General features: G+C 33.9%; 1 protein-coding gene across 1 annotated transcript in view; it reads right to left on the reverse strand.

Annotated features, from left to right (window-relative positions):
- Positions 1–10,089: 10,089 nt before the first annotated feature.
- LOC108733863 (protein I'm not dead yet-like) overlaps positions 10,090–14,728 on the reverse strand; it is an 8,579-nt gene continuing 3,940 nt past the window's right edge. The window contains exons 3-5 of the mRNA XM_018465201.2: positions 13,868–14,214; positions 11,664–11,909; positions 10,090–10,585 (exon numbers count right to left, since the gene is read on the reverse strand). Coding sequence (XP_018320703.1) covers positions 10,196–10,585; positions 11,664–11,909; positions 13,868–14,214 — 983 coding nt within the window. The 3' untranslated portion in view covers positions 10,090–10,195. The remainder of the gene's footprint in view (positions 10,586–11,663; positions 11,910–13,867; positions 14,215–14,728) is intronic.

A 14,728-nucleotide genomic window follows, 5' to 3' on the forward strand; every position in this document is an offset into this window, starting at 1 on the left:
ACGCCATCTGTAGCACGATGCTACATTTTAGGATTACGTATGCTCCAACAAGGTCCACTTGTGTGGATATCTACTTGCTGAAAACGAATCCCGGCGTAGCCAACCTCAACGTGATAGTCACGTTAGCTTAATCGAATAAAATAATTCGAGCAAACGTAATCCTAAAATGTAGCATCGTGCTACAGATGGCGTTTACTGCGCCATTTGTAGTATTTTCAAAAACGTACTGTTAAGACAGCAGGTAAAAGTTGGTCTGTGTTCTGTTGGAGCTGCCTGCGACGTGCTGATGAGATCTAAAAAGATCGAAATCGCGATCCGCGTCTGGCAGTTTCGACAGAATTCCACGAAAACATAAAAAAAAAATTTTCGTCAGTTTGATCGTGTTTGCAGTAGAGTGAAGATCAATTGAAATTGACAGTGAACAGTAATTAAACAAATCAAAGTGATTTTGACAAATGAAAAAGAACAAACTATTTGAATATTCTAGAGTGATTTGGTACTAGAAATTTTGATGTATTATGGTATATAAACCGAAATTCAGTGGCTTTTCGCCAGTTTGATTGTATTTGCTAAGGGCCGATTTCCTGGGCGATGAACAAAGTTAACAAATTGGTTCAACTGAATTTAGCCTATCAAGTCTCTCAATATCTATGATAGAAATCTATATTATCTACGTTAAAAAGTGGATCCTTAAATATTTTATAAACATGCGATGTATTTTAACCCGAGCAACGCCGGGTTTCGCTGGTAGTAGGTAGTATAAATTCTTAAATTTTAACGGACAATTATGTACACAATGCATTTATTTCACTTGGGATGTAATCGAAGCTCATGAATTGACTTGGCTAGTTTTCACATGTTACTTATCTAAAATTTGGTTTGTTGGTAAAAACTAGCCAAGTGAAATCTTGAGCTTGAATTTACATCCCAAGAGAAATAAATGACAGTATGACAACAGGTATGCAAAAAATCAAACAATTGTAAAATGAACTTCTATGCACTTAGTTATATTATTGTAAGAAAAGGAATCAAAAAGGTAATTAGTGAGATTCAAAGATTTACTGTGAATCGCTATGTAAATTTTGATAGCCTCAACTTCACAAAAATACTAAAAAGAATTGAAGTTGATGAGGAGGTTTACCATTCGATCTTCGTTTATTAGTTAATGAATGGTGAAAGATGAATACAGAGGCATAGATGAATATAGCTTAAGAAGATCTAAAAGACGCTAGGACAAATTTCAAGGATAAGCATACCATTTTTTGACCTTAAGATCCCAACAGGAAATTTAATTATTTACAAGTCTAATTAAAAATGAAGTTTAAACAATTACTTTGTCACATTTCTTTAAGAATACGTGTTAGTTGTCTATTATATGACTCAAATAACAAAACGGCAGCAATACGAATAAAAAAAAAAATAGGCTTTTCAGAGGCATAATAAATGGCTGAATGAAAACATCGACGTAGAAGCAACAGCAGTTTATGAGGACCTGCTTTAAATACTTCATTATTGAATACCAATACTCACAGAAGTATTAATTAGAAGTTTGGTAAATATTAAAACTTCGCTAATGAACTGTAATTGAGTTTGTTCTCCTAATGAATATATTGATTGCACAACCCTTTAATTTGACGAAGTACTTCATCATCTAAATGCGTCAGATTAATAAAACTTTCTTATTTTACTTATGGAATTACACGCCTTAATAACAATTTTAATTAAAAACAAATATGCTTAAATTCTGTATTAGCGAGTAAAGGCACAGAGAAGCTGAACTGTTTACATGTTTACTTTTGGAGGAAATTAAACGTCACTTTGCAAATGATTAATTAAATTTAATTAATGAATTCCGTTCCGCCTTAAACTTTAAGCATCCGTAGCGAGTAAAATGATAAGTAGTTCAAAATAATTTAATGAAATACGAATATGAGAAAATCATTTACTTGTAAACGTAGACTGTTTAAAATTCTAATTCAATTTGAGAAGAACGTGTCCGCTTTTATTTGTTGTTAGGTAAATTAACTGTTTATACATTTATACGTTATTGAAATATTTTACCAAAATCAACCATCTAATTTCAAATTAAGCAAGTCACATTTAAAGTACCTATCTAAAAAGGGGGTGAAATTAATTTAGTGGAATCTAAATAATGCTAGAATATTTTGTTTCGTCACATATTTTAAAATTTTAGTCAACTCCAAGACGTTTTTAAAATGTAGAAAAATGCTTGTTTTATTTGTTTATTAGTATATAGAGGTAATATAGAATAACATGACCTTGGGTTGCACAGTAATAAAACTCCATTCTATCTGATTTCTACACTTTACCTTTTAAAAACATAGGCCGAGCTCCATACCTCCTTGCTTGGTTGTAAGGCGAGACACATGATTAGAATTAATGTGAGGATAATAATAATCGAATCATTTTAAATAACCTATAAAAGAATAATTTTATTAATAAAGTATAATGATTATTTTATTTCAGAACAAATGTGTGTTCACATGTAATATTAAATCATTAAATGAGTATTTGTAAGAAGCCTCATTATCTATGTAGACTAATGTGACTGCAAAGGTACAGGTAAGTATGGAGTTACATTATTCAGGACTTTCGGTTGACACACTTCTCTAAAATGACTTTACCGATATAGTTCAAATTTGGCGCAATGTTCATGCATAGTTAGGAGCATAATTTTTAAAATCGGACATACCACAGATATAATCACCACCATCATCATCACGGTCGTCAGTCCTAAGACTGGTTGGACACGTACCTTCACTCTTTCTTATCCTGAGCTAATCTTCGCATTTCCCTAAAACTAGAACAACCCATATCTTTAACTATTTGCGAACAATAATCTAATCTTGGTCTACCTCTAAGCCTCCTAACTTTCGTTTCTGCCATATCTAATATATCTCTGACTAGACCTTCATACCTGAGAAGGTGTCGTACAAATCTACCTCGCCTATTTCTTATTGACTTCCATAGGGTCCTCAGTTATCTTATTCTTTCTAATATCTCTTCATCTCTAACCTCCTTTATCCACGGTATTATCATTCGCCTATAACACCACATTTCGAACGCTTCTAATCTTTTCTTTTCCGCCGCGCCCACTATCCATTTTTCGCACGCGTACAGCGCCGTGCTTCAAACTAACACCTTTAACAACCTTTTTCGAATTACTAAAATAAACGCTCGTGATCATAAAAGTAACTTCTTTTTATTGAAGGCGACTTGACCCTGCGCTATCCTCTGCTTTATATCTCTACTAGTCTTTCCGTCCTGATTTATCTGACTTCCTAGATATACCTAAAATCGGCCACTTCTTCTAATGTTTCGTCTCCTATCTTTATATTCGCTCTTTCCCTACTTTTCCTTCCCTTGCATATTCTTCCGCCTGATTTCTCAAGAACGGTTACTCACAAATTTTCGAACTGTGGACTATCTATTTCTGTCCCAGCATTGGCCTAAATGATCCAAGCAAACCACAGATAAACTTAAAGGCAGGCGAATCCGAGAACGAACCGATGTTCTAGTGAATGCTAACCAGCGGTTCAAATTTCAATATGGAATGAATCCTTAACGAGTAATTTTTAAAACTTCCAAAAGACACATCATCATCATCATTATAAGGTCGTCAGTTCTAACCTTCTCTATCCATGGTATCCTTATAATTCGCCGGTAACACCACAATCTTTTCTTTTCTGCTGCGCCAACCGTCCATATTTCGCACCCATACAGCGCCCCGCTCCAAACATATACCTTTAACAATCTTTTTCGAATTTCTAAATTAATCGTTCGCTAGCATAAAAGTGACATCATGCTATCTACTACCACGTTTCGTTTATAATCATCCGAGACATTCCTCGTTTCGTAAATGTGCCCTAATCGTCGCCGAATCTTGGTTCTGGACCTATTATCTATAAGTCATTAGCTATGATAAAAATTTTATGTAGAAAGTAATTTATTTCTTCATAAAATTGTAATTAAATGCCAAAAAATTGTAATTTTTTGCAGTTTTTAAAATTTTTAATATAAAATGAATTTTTACATTAATATTGCATATTAACCACTATTAGTAATTAAAACTGTCTCATATAATTGGTATAACCCATTGCCCTCTCTCCATTTGCCTGTCAAATTTATATTAAATATCCAGATCAATTTTTATTTATTGGCATGGGACAGTGAAAAAGCAAAGTCAGGGAAGAGACAAAACAGGGCTTGTTGACGTTTTGCCTTCGTTAAAATGTCTTCACCAAGGTAGGCTTTGAAGTCAAACTCAAACATTCTTTGAGCCTAAAATTGGCTGAAACGTATATGTGGTCTGCTAGCATGGTACCAACCTAGCTCCTAGCATATCATCCGATTTCACGTGATTCCTATGACTATACAAAATTAATTCACTAAAAATTACTTATATAACTTACGGGTGTCACATATGTAATTTGCTAGTACAGGTATGTATGAAAGTATCACAACTGATTGTGAATATGTACCTATTTCCAAAACAATTTTGTACTATTTATTTCACTTCGTCAGTAAGTATGCGTGACTTAGAAACAAGTTTAAATCATCAACAGAATGATTTATAATCATGTATGACCTTTTTTCGCAATAAATAAGTATATTCAATAACCACATAAAAACTAATTATTTCATGACCTTTTTGCAAATACCTAATTTAATAAAAAAATTATCAAAACGATTCTGTAAAAGGATTAAAGGAGTATGATAGGAGAAATACTAAACTAAAAGAAAAAAGTGTGCTGTTTAGGAACCACAAATTTTAATAGGTAGCTGAAGAATTATTTAGAAAACTAGTAAATTAATAATGCTATCTACTTTTTACAATTTAATAGATTTCTGATCATTCCTGTAAGAAAGCTCTATTACGTAAACTTTAAGCGGAATTTGAATGACGCTAACGATAGGTGTCGCGATATTACACGTTTTAATTTATTCTTGGTAAAATACAACAGAAAGTATTTAATTTTTTTCTTTCATATAAAAAACTGATATAGTGAGCATTGTATTATACAATATTTAAATTATTTCTCAGGTAATTGAAAAAAATTGAATAATTACACATCAAAATATATCTAATGCAAGTACAATTAATTTAATTTTGGCGTCAAAGTATAGCATATTGTCACCTCTGAAATTATCCTAAACAGGGTGTGAATAAAATAAGCGCGGAGTTTGCAGAAGGTGATAAGGCACCATGAAACACGAAAATTAGGTAAATATTTACAGAAACGAATATTCACCGTTTTCGAGAAAAAACGTATTTGAAAGACAAGGGCTAGTACATCCCTGGTAAATCAGATAGACAAATGTAACTACTCAATTCCGCATTAAATCAGCTGGCAATTAACACGGTCATTGCCACCAGGTCAGTATCACTGTTGAACAGATATTGTTATTACTGTGAGTGACGTCATCTCTTCTCATTCAAAAGGGAAGAATGAAAACCGGGAAGTAGGCATACTCGAGCTACCGAATTGCACAGGCATTATACCATTTTTATTGATAAATTATCCATTCGTCCGGATTTACTAAAACTATTATAAAAAATTTTTTGCGAATGGCACATCTTGTGGATGTTAAAAATAAATAATTCAACTAGGGGAAATTATTCAGAAACACTAATGATCAATTACCTTATTATCCTAAACAAATCCGTTGTTAAGTAGGATGCAGTGTTATTTATTCAGCGTTCAGTCAGCATCTTATTATAACTAAATTTAACTAGAAACGTTCGAAATGTGGTGTTACAGCGAATGATGAGGGTACCGTGGATAGAGAAAGTTAGAAATGAAGAGGTATTAGAAAGAGTAGGAGAACATAGGACTCTATGGAAGTCAATAAAAAATAGGCGAGATATGTTGGTAGGACACCTTCTCAGACATGAAGGTCTAGTCAGAGACAGATTAGAAGCAGAAACAGGGGTTAGGAGGGGTAGAGGTAGACCTAGATTAGATTACTGTTGGCAAACAGTTACGGATGTGGGTTGTTCTAGTTTTAGGGAAATGCGAAGATTAACTCAAGAGTGGAGGTACGTGTGCAACCAGTCTTACAACTGACGACCTTATGATGATGATCCTCAAGATGAGTCAATCATAAAAAAAATGTTTTTTCATAAAACAGGAATGGAGCCCCATTAATCTACAATTATCAATAAAAGTATTAACACGCCTGTGCAACTCGGTAGCTCGAGTATGTCTATTTCCTGCTTTAAGTTATAATAATTTAAAACTTATTTGATTCAAATATTCTTTCTTCAAATTAAATAATTAAGGATAATTTTCATTCGTGATAAATAATTTTCTAGAAATTAAAAATTGTATTTTTTTTTCCGTTTCTTTATTGTATTAATACTTCCTTGTTATATTATCATTTTCATCCCTTCTTTCCTGATTTTGTTCTTTTCTAATCTTTTCTCTCTATTATTTTTATGCATTCTTTCAACATTTCAGTATCTTTTTCTTTTATCAATTCGTCATGTGGGTACACCCCGAAAAGTATTCCGAATAAATGAGTCTCGCAAATAGACTCATCTTCTTCTGACTATTGACGTCGTAAATAGACCATAGTCATCTACAGTCTCGCAGGTGGACTGGAAACTTGCATCTCCATATGTTTGCGTCCCGCATGCTACAGTCATATTTCATTAGTCTTATAGATAATTACCAAGTGATTTTTAATTTTATATATTTTTATTATCTGGCATATGTTATATGTTTGTAATGTTAATACTGTTGCGTATTTTATCACCTTTTTGACTACTCTCTGATTTATGTAACAATTTATTCTTTAATTAACACCACTATTATTTATTAATTTCTACCTCACTACTACATTACGCAATTTGTGGCTTTCTTTGATCTTATTTCGCTTTATATTGTCTCGTCGCCACAACTCGAATTAACTCGTCCGCCCTCATGGTAACTACATGCAGGGACTGGAATTGTTCTGGAAAGATCCAAAATATGACATCTAGAAAATCTGATCTTCTTTGTTGTGTGTGTTGGGTTGCCAACACGTGACAATAATAATCCATTGTACGAAATTATTAGTGAATCATTTCAATTCCATTTGTTTCGTAGGTTTACCTAGTGACCCCTCGGTCGATAGTTTAGGCTAACAGTTAGGATTGGACAAAATTAACTAGCAGTTTTATATAATTTAGAATAACATAGTTAGAATTTGTTTAACTATTTTTGGAAAGCTGATGTTTATCAAAATTAATTCTAATAAACTTAAAGGGTGATGAGACGGACCCACTTAGTTACAGACGAACAGCCTTAGCAAACTCAGTCCTTGTTGCAGACGATCTAATCTTCTTAAATTGACCTCCAGGGTTAAGTTAAGTCTTTCAACCATCCCATCAAACTGCGGATGTAAGGGCGTAGTTCTTATATTTCTATTGCCCGTTAGTTCATTGACCATTAAGCCTTCTCGAAGTTCCTGCTTTAATTGGAATGCAATTCTGTTGGTACTTCATAGCTGCTAATACAACTTTTGACAAGCCTTTCGGCAACGCTGTGTGCTTCCTGATTTGGTATTGGGTATGTTCCGGGATATTTACAAAGTAATTTAACTAACCATAGTCTAATGTCAGAAACACCCCACTATCGTACCCCCACTCCCTATATTTTGTTGTTATATTTACGTATTTTTTCTATCTAATAAGCGCATTAAGTTCAATAACTCAGTTTAGTCAATCATTTAATCAGTTCAGTTTATTACTAGTTCATTCGTTGTAGTTTATCATTTATCATTAAGTATTTTTTCGGTGTTATTTTAAGTGTATGTTGTTTATTAAAAAGCTAAAAATCACATAAGTTATTTATTGCTCGTTCTATCATTCCACGAAGACCATAGATAGAAATTATTCGGCCGTTATATCTTAAAATATCGACTAATTAATTTTTATCGAAGAGGGTTTAAGTGTTTCTTAGAAAAAAACTAGGCAAGCAGCACACCCGCAACAATCAACAGTCTATTATTGAGAATGGTCCTGCTACATGGACTGCGACTCTCTCGAAAGACGCTCCCAAATCAATAAAATCGCTGGTGTACCTTTCTTCGTAACTCCAAAATGCTCTTCGTTATGATTGCTTCTAGGATTTCTGAAACTCTGCTCTTCGGAAGTATGTCTTGCGTTTCGTTCTACCTGTTGGAGTTTTAAATCTTTTCGTTGTACAGGGTTAAGTTAATATGTAGGGTGGGCCAGCACATGAGCCGAAACTTTCAACGCTTGTTCTATCCAGGCCCACCCGTAGCTACGTCCCTGATTCCAGTGGCGGGGCAACAACTAAATTTGATGTGGGCAAGACAGATTTCGCGAGGCCCTGTTCTATGGCGACCTGAAGACGGATTTTATAAAATAATAAAAACAAACAAAACAATTAACACTGCCAAGTTTTTATTCATAAAAATACAAATTAGATTAATAAGTATTAAATGAAAAATTACAAATCGTTAATATAAAGGTGGAGATATACATTTCTTAAAGTGTATCTTAAAAAACATTAGATTTCTTTATTAAAGGAACAGAAATTTCCTGCTTTTAACGTTACTAAATTCCTTAATTATGGTATCGTAATTCAGCCTAGATGCCAAATCTGATTCAATTGATAAAACAGCCAAAGCTGAAAGTCTTTCTTGGCTCATTGTGTTTCTCAAATAATTTTTTATTAATTTTAATTTTGAAAAACTTCTTTCAGCAGAGGCTGTACTTACCGGAATTGTTAATAAAATTCGGATGACAATGTAAATATTTGGGTAAATTTCTTTCAAGCTATTTTCTGTTATGTATGACAGCAGCTGTTTCACGTCTTTAATGAAGTTGGGTAAATTCGGGATCATTGTATTTAATTCTTCATATAATTCAAATGGTTGGAAGTCACTGCTCTCACCCACACGCAGGACGTTATGTAAATCGTTACAGTGTTTTAATATTTGCTCCTGTGGCATATTTTTTAGCGCGCTTAAATCATAGAGAAAACCAAAGTCTTCAAAATGTTGATTTAAAGACGTAAATCTTAATTCCATATTGGTTATTATAGAATCAATCATGGCGTAAAAAAAATCTGTTTGATACCGGATTTTGGGAGACTGTATAGGTTCATCGCTGCTTTCATAATCGAACATCCTTTTCTTTTTGGCTACTCTTTTATTCTTAAACTCTTTTGGCAGGTCATAACAGCTTTTCTCAGTAAATTTCCGAACATCAGACGGGGATTTCTCAAATCCAGTTTCCCGATACTCTTTTATCCATTCACAAAATGTGTGTAAATGTTCAAGAGCAATGCTTAAATGAATTTGTACTGATTGCCATAATTTACTTATTATATTAACACGCAATAATATCTCATACCACACATGTAAAGATACGATAAATTCTAAACTTAACATTTCATTTAGTATTGAATCGCAATCACTGAGAGTGTCTGATTCCTCCGTTTGATTTTTTAAGTTTTTTATGCATTCAATCACTTCATCAAATTGCAATAATACGGCCTTTACTGCTTCGACTCTACTTTCCCATCTTGTGTCTGATAAAGGTTTTATAGTAAGTTTTAATTTTCCTTTTATAAAATCCCAGCGCTTGCTTGATCTTGAAAATAGCAAATAAACTTTTTGTATGAAACCAAAAAAAGTTTTTGCTACCATAGATGAGTTCGCTGCATCTACCAATAGTAGATTCCAACTATGACAGCCACAAGGTGTGAAAAATGCCCTAGCGTTAATATTCAATATTCGAGTTTTAACTCCACTATTTACACCTACTATATTTGCACCATTGTCGTATCCCTGGCCACGGCAGTAAAGAAAGTAAACAAATAAACCGGGGATTCCCCGCACTCTGGTCGGCGGCAAATGTTGCCAGACTAAGAAAACATGTTTCACAACAAAATTGATTTATATTTTTTTTGTTTTATTCTCGCTTTAAACATTTTTGAGTCGCGAGGCCCCTTGTACCGCGAGGCCGTAGGCGGTGGCCCACGTCGCCCACGCTTAACGCCGCCTCTGCCTGATTCTATGAGAATATCAAGGAGAAATGGAAATTATATCAAAGGCTTATCATATATATATTTATTGAGTATAGTGTTGATAATAAATAAATAGATAACATACGCAAAGATAAAAACGAAACGGTAAACAGGAATGATTCATTCCCTTATTATTCTTTTTCCAGCCACTCTGGAGTGTGTCTGCCATTGAATATAGATATGCCAAACAATTGCCAAAACACAAGAAGATTCACAATGCTAATGATTTTTACTACAAAGCCAGCTATTATCATTTGCGATGTTGGTAGGTTGGCGTGTCCTGCTACTAGTGCGTTTGGTGGTGTAGCCACCGGCAGCATAAATGCGTAGGAACAACATATACCAACTGGCATTACTAATTGTATCGGATGCCATAACATTTTTTTAGATACTTCAATAGCAATTGGCGTTAATATATTACAAACTGCTACATTTGATGTCAATTCTGTAATCAAACCAGTACTTATGACAAATATAATCTGTCCAGTTAATGGAGTCACTTTTCTCGCAACAGTAGCTAGCTGAAAAATTAGAAAGCAACTGTTTACATAATCAATAATGAGAAATTGGTAAAGGCTTTTGGGGCCAGTAGGTGAACTGATGCCAACTTGATTCGGCTCTAAAGGTCGTCGTCGGTTGGAGTTGCTTTCTAACGTTTCGCTAGCACGAGTGACAAGTTTCTTCAGAGGTCCTTCTATCTATGTCGCTGGATGTGAAAGTGGAGGTCCTTCCATTTCCAACGTTGGATGTGGAATTCTACCTTCACATCCAGCAACGGAGATGGAAGGACCTCTCGAGAAGCTTGCCACTCGTGCTAGAACGTTAGGAAGCAACTTCAACCGACGATGGCCTTTTGAGCCGAACCAGGGCAGCATCAATATAATGAGAAAGAAAAAAAATATATCCTCCATTCATTTACAAGGCAAAAATAGTAACGATTACGATAAAAAGGAAACTTAAAAGTTATGGAAAGAACGTTCAAGAAACAAACGAAAATATTTAGAAGCAGAATTGAATCCAGTGCGACGAATATTTTGCGCAAAACCTATAACAATTTAAGTACATAATGCGTTATTTATCTGTAACAAAAACGTGTAAAGAATAAAACTTGTTAATGGCGTACTTTTTATTATTATTATTTTCGTAACTATTTGAACGATTGATAGCTGGAAAAACAAATGGAACCAATTGACGATAATAACTATTATAAGTGTAAATGAGTCTTTTAAAGAAGAATTCAAACATCTACAAAAGGTAGTGGCAGTTTGTCCGTAAGAACCCGCAGAACACCAAAATAATAATAATGTTATCTTCTGGTATTGAGTTGCAATATTAGTTTTTGTGGTAGTAGTTATAAAAAGATTGGGAATTTTGCAATAACGGTGTTTATTGTAGAGCAGATGTTAACTTATAGTTAATTTTAATATGCTGTTAACGCCTTAATGAGTTATAATCATGAAAACGAAATAGGCACTGAATGACAATAAGTCGAAAATGTAGCAGTTAACAGGCTTTGAAGTCAATAAACAAAAAAAATAAAAGGATAGCAAGCAAGTGATTTTTAAAAATTAATAAAAGTATTTTTGATTAAATGGTTACATGCTCCCCGATTGCATCTGAAAGTCCGCTTCTACTCATGCCCATCTCGAGTGCAAATCCGCCTCCTAAGAGGAATACCATACCCCATCTCACCCTTTCGTGAACTACTCTCCACGTCAATAGAGCTGGTGCCGGCTTTTTTGGTCGATTTTCTACATCTTTATCCCAACAATGAAGAAATAACATTTGAGCTGGTATTACAAAGTACATGATAACTATAAATGATATAGTTACGGAATCTTTTATCTGCAACAATTTAAAATGCAGAATACACAATATAATCAAAAACTATTTAGAAATGTCGGCTTATTATAAAATCCTAACAAACATTTTTCAATTTTATTGTAACAGAAAGATTTTAATTTATTGTTTATGATTAAATAGTAAAGTATTCATACATTTATCAAAAACGTATGGAAATAGAAGTAATAAGAGCAAAAATAAATTTATAATGTTAGGAAGAAAAACTTATATCGCTTTTAAATGTTACACATACTTGTTCCTGAGGATTAACAGAGTGAAGGAATAACTCGAATCATCGTACGCTGGACTATATAGGGTGATTGAAAATATTAATGGCAGAGTATTCAAATTAAGGCAAATTGGATAGAAAAGTAAATGTATATAGAGAGCATACTCCCTGAAAATAAAACCAAAAATGGCACCACTGCCTAAACTTAAGCTGATGCTCCTGAATATGAAGATGTCTCGCATCAATTAAATATTAGTAAACTTTACATAAAGGTCTTAAACGAAACGAAAGTAGGAAACCCTGGATAACAAATGAGATTTCAGGATTAATAGAAGAAAGGCGGAAATACAAAAACAGGACAGACGAAGGACAAAAAAGATACAAAGCTATAAAGTGGGAAATAATTAGGAAGTGTAGGGCAGCTAAGGAACAGTGGATTGATAGGTGTGTAAAGTAGTAGAAGAAAAGTTTGATGTAGGTAAAACAGATGAGGCGTATAATTAAAAGGAATTTTAGAGAAGTTGGGTACAGTAGTAATAATATAGGAAACGAAGCAGGGGTCATTTTGATAGAAAATGAGGAAAATGCAGATAGGTGGAAAGAATATTTAGAGAACCTATCCGCAGGCCCTGAATTTGGAGATATATTAGAGATGGAAGATAGTGTGGAGATAGGTGAGCTAGGTTATCCCATAATGACAGAGGGGTTCGATGTACCATTAAAAAAACATAAAGAATAATAAGGCGGCAGGGGTAGATGGGATACAGGGGGAAATTCTAAAACATACAGGACAATAGGTTAGAAATCGTATGTTTAATCTAGTTAGTCACATTTACAAAACAGGGAAAGTTTCTTGAGGATTATAAACGGAACGTGGTAGTAATCATACCTAAAAAGAGGGGCGCGAATAGGTGCAAGACTTTTAGGACAATTAGCTTAACTTCCCATGCTTCAAAAATCATAACTGGGATTGTACAAAGTAGGATGGAAAAAAGGACGGGAGAACTATTAAGGTAAGACCAATTTAGAAGGAAACGCTGAAAACTTTAGAATGCCATAGCTAGGATGAGTATCATAGATCATGCGAAAAGCAGAAAGTAGCGAAAGCAGAGGGTTGTAGAGGCCAAGTAATGATACTATCCTACATTTCAGAAGCATGAACAGTAGAAAGGTATAATTTTTGTAAACTTATGATGATGAGTGGTATCATTCTGTGGTCGGTATTACACCACTTTCCCCTAATATAAGTAGTAGATTTACATCATAATTACAGACACATTCAATTTGTCAGAATAATTATTATTTAAGGAAGAATATATAGAGCAGGGCTGGCCCTTAGCGCTCCTTTGTTCCGGAGGCATATTTACAGATATTAGCGTGTGTTGACAACAGGGTGTTGAAATCAGTGTAGTTTTCGGGAAGCAGCACATGTGGACAGATTTGAACACCAAAGTGCTAAAACAATGTTGAAACTGGTGATGTTTTGTAATAGGTATAAGTACATTTACAGATGGTAATGCATGCTGACACTATGGTGCTTAATTCTGCAAACGTTTGTCACATAGCAAAGATTCAACATTCATAATTATTCATATCAACTTCTCTAGTATCAACATACGCTAGTATCTGTAAATATGCGTCCCGAAGCTCTATTATTATTTGATTTAGGTTGCTTTATACTTCTGGGCGGAAACACAGAAGACAAAAAGTTAAAAATATAAGAAAAACTTACGTTCCTCTTATTGGGAAATATATCGTACCACCCAGGTATAAAACTCAAATCCGAAAATATAAAAAGAAGAACCATGATTATAAATAAAATTAGTATCATAATTTCTTGGAAGCTCATTTTTCCTAAGGATAGGACTTTCTGCCTTATAGTTTCTCTTGTGGTGCTTTCATTATCTTTTGCCTTTTGAACCAACTGTGATATCTCGCTCTTTGGACGAAATAAACCTAGGAAATAAATTTCCAACCAAAACCAACACAAGATCGTATTGAAAAACATCGGGACAATATTGAACGCTCCAAATTTCGCAAACGTGATTTCATCTTTAGGAAAGGCTTCTTCGTAAAGTCCTGAAAATTAAAAGGTATAAAATTATTAAACTAAAAATAGTTCAGTTGGTGTTCAATTAGCGAAAATTAATTGTGAAAAATTGTTAATAACAACACGTGCTGCACCTTTTTATTATAAACACATTAAAAGAACACTTTGTCGAACAGAAACTTAACTTCAACGCGACTGGAAATTAGATGCGGATCAGATTTTCTGTAATACGGGCATCTGATCAGTTTCTGATGAGAGTACAGTACTCTATCCGTTGATCCACCGATCTGATCAGCGCATAGTACTCTATTTGTTGATCCAACCATCTGATCAGAAATTGATCAAAGTAGAGTATCCTATCCCTTAATCCAGTCATCTGACCAATTTCTTATCACAATCTAATGCTACAAATTCTATTACGGTTTCGGTACAATGTTTAAATCAAGATTGTATCCGATGTTCTGAACTGGATCATAATACAGAACTTTATTTTTTACCTGATTTATTCTGTATGCAATATTGTTCGTCAAACAATGAACAAAT

This window comes from Agrilus planipennis, unplaced genomic scaffold (assembly GCF_000699045.2).
Source record: "Agrilus planipennis isolate EAB-ADULT unplaced genomic scaffold, Apla_2.0 scaffold85, whole genome shotgun sequence".
Lineage (NCBI taxonomy): Eukaryota > Metazoa > Arthropoda > Insecta > Coleoptera > Buprestidae > Agrilus > Agrilus planipennis.